This window comes from Tachysurus fulvidraco, chromosome 14 (genome assembly GCF_022655615.1).
Source record: "Tachysurus fulvidraco isolate hzauxx_2018 chromosome 14, HZAU_PFXX_2.0, whole genome shotgun sequence".
In the NCBI taxonomy this organism is placed as follows: Eukaryota; Metazoa; Chordata; class Actinopteri; order Siluriformes; family Bagridae; genus Tachysurus; species Tachysurus fulvidraco.
This window is the reverse complement of record NC_062531.1, coordinates 3,665,809-3,670,808: the sequence shown is the minus strand read 5'-3', so window position 1 is coordinate 3,670,808 and position 5,000 is coordinate 3,665,809. Positions and strand designations below refer to the sequence as shown.

Here is a 5,000-nt window from a genome sequence, read left to right as displayed (position 1 = left end):
ACGGGTAGCCTGTCCTTCATCGGGCATCAAGGCAGGTTACACCCTGGACGGAGTGCCAACCCATCGCAGGGCACACACACACACACACACACTCTCATTCACTCACACACTCAGGACAATTTTTCCAGAGATGCCAATCAACCTACCATGCATGTCTTTGGACCGGGGGAGGAAACCGGAGTACCCAGAGGAAACCCCCGAGGCATGAGGAGAACATGCAAACTCCACACACACAAGGTGGAGGCGGGAGTCGAACCCCCAACCCTGGAGGTGTGAGGCGAACGTGCTAACCACTAAGCCACCGTGCCCTCAGAAAACAGACTTTGGTACCTTTATTTCTGAATGTGTTTGAGAAAGGAAGTCAACAGTTACTTACATTCTGGAAAAGTGGCAACGCGAGACTCTCGAATGAGGGCAGATCGACGACATACTGGCCCACGGTATATTCACGTCTGCCTGATGGAGCTGTAGTTCTACAATTATATAGAGATAAAGATAGTTACGTATGCTACACGGATCTAACCCCAGCCTGCACGTGGTGGATTTTCTTTTTAGAAAAAGCTGAAACATAGACACCCGATTCTGGACAGGATTCCTCTCTGGCCGTTTACTGTGACTACGTCAAATCCCACTCTCCTCCCGCTTTCTCGGACCTCCTCCGTGCAGAAGCCGTGGACGCTCACGCCTGAGGAGCTCGTCGCCTCCCACACCTTCTGGACTAGTGTGGTTTTCCCCACTCCTGGGCAGAATAAACACGGAGAACAAAATGTCATATGAAAATAAATTTGTTTGCAGTTAATACGAGTCCTTATGAAGTGGTTCGAGAGTGCTGATCTGATTGTTGATATCTGCTGAGCTGATATGTTGCTGTATTTCCTGCCAAAACAGGAAATCAGAGTAACAGTGTGCTGAAATAAAAAAAAATAGTTCTACAAGATTTCTCACATCATGATGCCATCATCACCCTTACCACAAATGTAACGAGGATGATATCTTAGATGGCCTCTGATACATCTTAGAGGTAGGTTTAACACTGATTAATAATAAATAATAATAAACTCCAACCACAATATTTGCTATTAAGGAGCTGCCAGAATAGAGGAAGACACACCTCCTGGGGGCAGGGCATATGCTTTGAGAGCATTTAATTGGATGAACACAACACTAGTGTCGGATGAATCATCAATGATTTAAGTGACAAATCATAAAATTAAAGTGATTACACTTGCATATATTTTATGTATAGATATCAGAACTGAACTGTACTGAGCCCAACACACACACGCACACCGACTGTACGGACCACACAGACCTACACCATATACACACTCTTCCATTATACATCCATCAAACTGTTTACATGCTGTTTTGCACACAGTTTTTGCTCTTTGCACAAGCTGTCTCCTCACATTTCAGTCGATTGCTGCTTTACACAATACTTTACAATATCTCATGTAACTGCTGCTATAATACTAATGTGATTATTCCAGTATTACTGCACACACAATATTGACTGGACACACAGTATTTACACTGGTGCTGTTTTTGTGTATTGGCTTGTATATTTTTGTTTGCACTGTCTTTTGTCCTGCATTGTCTTTCTGTCTTTTGTCCTGTACTGTCTTTCTGTCCTGCATTGTCTTTCTGTCCTGCATTGTCTTTCTGTCTTTTGTCCTGCACTGTCTTTCTGTCTGCTTGTCTTTTGTCCTACATTGTCTTTCTGTCTTTTCATTGTCACACACATTGTCTTTCTGTCTTTTCATTGTCACACATTGTCTTTCTGTCTTTTGTCCTGCACTGTCTTTCTGTCTGCTTGTCTTTTGTTCTGCATTGCCTGTCTGCTTGTCTTTTGTTCTGCATTGTCTCTCTGTCTTTTGTCCTGCATTGTCTTTCTCCCTGCATTGTCTTTATGTATTTTGTCCTACACTGTCTTGTTTGTCTTCTTGTCTTTTGTCCTTGCACTGTCTTTTTGTCATTTGTCCTAACTGTCTTTTGTCCTGCACAGTCTTTTCTGTCTTGTCTCACTCTGTTTGCACCAGGATGCACAGATACACTTTATGTATCTAGGACTAACTTACTAAGTCCTTATAGCTCTGTCTTTGTGTTATGTAACACCCTGTTACTGGAGAAACGTCGTCTCATTTCTCTGTGAACTGTAACAGCTAAATATGGTTGAAATGACAATAAAAGCTTCTTGACTTGACTCTTGATATTGATGAGGAACATACTTTATGCAAAACGTTCTGAAAGACTAATTTTCGTTTTCAGAGCACTTTAACTGCTGCTACATGTATTTACAGACACGTGTAAATCTCACACACTCGCAGACATTCAGTTTAAATGTATTTCTCTTAGCAAGCATTAGTTATTCCTGAAATCAACATATACCAGCTAACGACATATAAAACATCGTTATAATTACATTACATTATAAATCACCTGGAGAACCTGTCAGGAAAACGTGTCTAATCATCATCAATTAACTCTGTTTAAGCTGCAGAACATAAACACACCAGATGTTTACTCATGTCTGGAAACTGAGGAGTTCTACTTCCGGTGTTGTGACTACCGCGCATGCGCAGATTCGTCCGTCGGCGCTTGTAAAAAGAAGCAGGATATAAAGATTAAAATAAAGTGCTATCGATTAATCGGACTTTTGTAACGGAGACGTATTTAAATTTGTTAACGCATTTTAAATCCACTCGCAGTAATTACGATTAAAATGTTGTCACAGGTTGCCATAGCAACTGCACATCTGGGGATGAATGAATGCAAATACTTAAAATAAACAAACCCTTAGTCACAGATTCCGGGGTTTTGACTAATTTATCATATCTTATTTATCGGATCGATAATATTTTACAGCATCTTCTCTTAAATAAGGAAATTCTAAACTAGTCGATTTTTTGTTGCACATAGCAACCGATGACATAAGAAGTAATAATGTCCTGCTGTAATGTAAATGTTTAATGACGTCATAGAATTAAAACTAGAGATATGTGGAGTTTAATATGTGGAATTTTTTTTTAGTTTACAGATCTGATTACTTAAACCTTTCTGAAATGACTCATAATAATAATAATAATAATAATAATAACAACAACAACAACAATAATAATAATAATAATAATAATAATAATGATGATAATAAAAAATAATAATAATAATAGTAATAACAAGAAGAAGAAGACGAACAACAACAACAAAAACAACAACAACAACAATAATAATAATAATAATAATAATAATATTAATAATAACTTTATGGATGTGGATTCAGCTGGAGAGGAAGGAAGAGCGCGCGAGCTTCAGCACGCGCATATTACAGCTGGCCATGTGTTGCCAGATTCTGCGGTTTTCAAACCGTCGGTCTACATTTAGTTGGTCTAAGCAGAATTTGTGCCAGGGGAACAATCATTGGGCTTGTTTTCCATGACTTGCATAGACAGAGGAGCAAACTCACATCAGGACTTGTACCCTGTTTTTAAATAACTATATTACACTGTATGGTAGACTAAAGGTATGTGGCACCTGACCGACACCTGAGACTGAAGGACAGTGCAGGACAAAAAACAAAAAGACAGAAAGACAGTGCAGGACAAAAGACAAAAAGATAGAAAGACAGTTTAGGACAAAAGACAAAAAATACAGTGCAGGACAAAAGACAGTGCAAACAAAAAATACAAGACATCACACATAAGACATTAAACAAAAACAGAGTTCTTAAGCACCTGAGTTCTTACAGTCCAACCTTTGCAAACAATGTCTTCGTGGAGCTCATTTTGTCTACAGGGTAATATGTAAACATTAATGCAAGCTCAGGATTTTATTGTTATTGTAGTAGACTGCAGTAGAATGTAATAATCAGGAATTGGATGTTTGCTTAAAATACTTTTGACAATGTAATAGTCAGTAATTTTGTGACCTGTGACCTATCTCTCTAGTATATATTGATAACTACTGTTTGTTTGATTTAGTCTTTTTTAACTCAAATACTAGCCAGCTCTCCAACAATCTCCCACACTATATATTAAGTGTGATCAGGCACCATTATTACATTGTACTTCTTATTACAGGTACGTAACTACCAAGTTCAGTCAGTTCCACTTCCTGAAAAGTAAATAAAATGTAAAACAACAGCAACACTAGCAGGGATTATAATATTTAAATAATGAATGTGGTAACAAATGAGCAATTCACATTATCCTAGATAGATAGATAGATAGATAGATAGATAGATAGATAGATAGATAGATAGATAGATAGATAGATAGATAATTAGGAGTAGCAACTGTGCAAATAGACAAGTGCAGATACATATGCAGCATGTAATATATATATATATATATATATATATATATATATATATATATATATATATATATATTTAAACACATGGACAGTATGTAATATAGATATATATTTAAACATATGTTCAGTATGTAATATATATATATATATATATATATATATATATATATATAGATATATATTTAAACATATGTACCGCATGTAATATATATATAGATATATATTTAAACATATGTACAGTATGTAATATATATAGATATATATGTAAACATATGTACAGCATGTAATAAAATAGTGCAGATGTATGTAAAGCATAATATGTGTAGATAATCAGGAGTATAAAAAAATACAATATGTGATATGTACATTGTATGTACTGTATAATTGTACGAAAGATATACATAGAGTATTTTTACAGTGTTCTAATGGTGTATTGTAGAGTCGAGTAGTGTGATGGAAAAAAGCTGTCCTAAACCTGCTGGTTCTGGTGCAGATGCTCTTACGTTTAAAAAGAAAATAGACTTTCTTTGTCCTGAAGTTTTAGATCTCCATCCTACAAGAAAGTAAAAACTTTCTTCTGCACAGATCCCTTTCCTTTTGCACACATTTTTTTTTATCCAGTTGCATGAAAAGATGTAAACACATTTTGTTGTTATTGTTGGCTTGTGCTATTTGTTTGTGTGTGGTTG

General features: G+C 36.4%; 1 protein-coding gene across 1 annotated transcript in view; it reads right to left on the bottom strand.

Annotated features, from left to right (window-relative positions):
- ntpcr (nucleoside-triphosphatase, cancer-related) overlaps positions 1 to 2,588 on the bottom strand; it is a 4,648-nt gene extending 2,060 nt beyond the window's left edge. Inside the window, exons 1-3 of the mRNA XM_027151193.2 lie at positions 2,440 to 2,588; positions 577 to 739; positions 377 to 473 (exon numbers count right to left, since the gene is read on the bottom strand). Coding sequence (XP_027006994.2) covers positions 377 to 473; positions 577 to 739; positions 2,440 to 2,476 — 297 coding nt within the window. The 5' untranslated portion in view covers positions 2,477 to 2,588. The remainder of the gene's footprint in view (positions 1 to 376; positions 474 to 576; positions 740 to 2,439) is intronic.
- Positions 2,589 to 5,000: the final 2,412 nt, after the last annotated feature.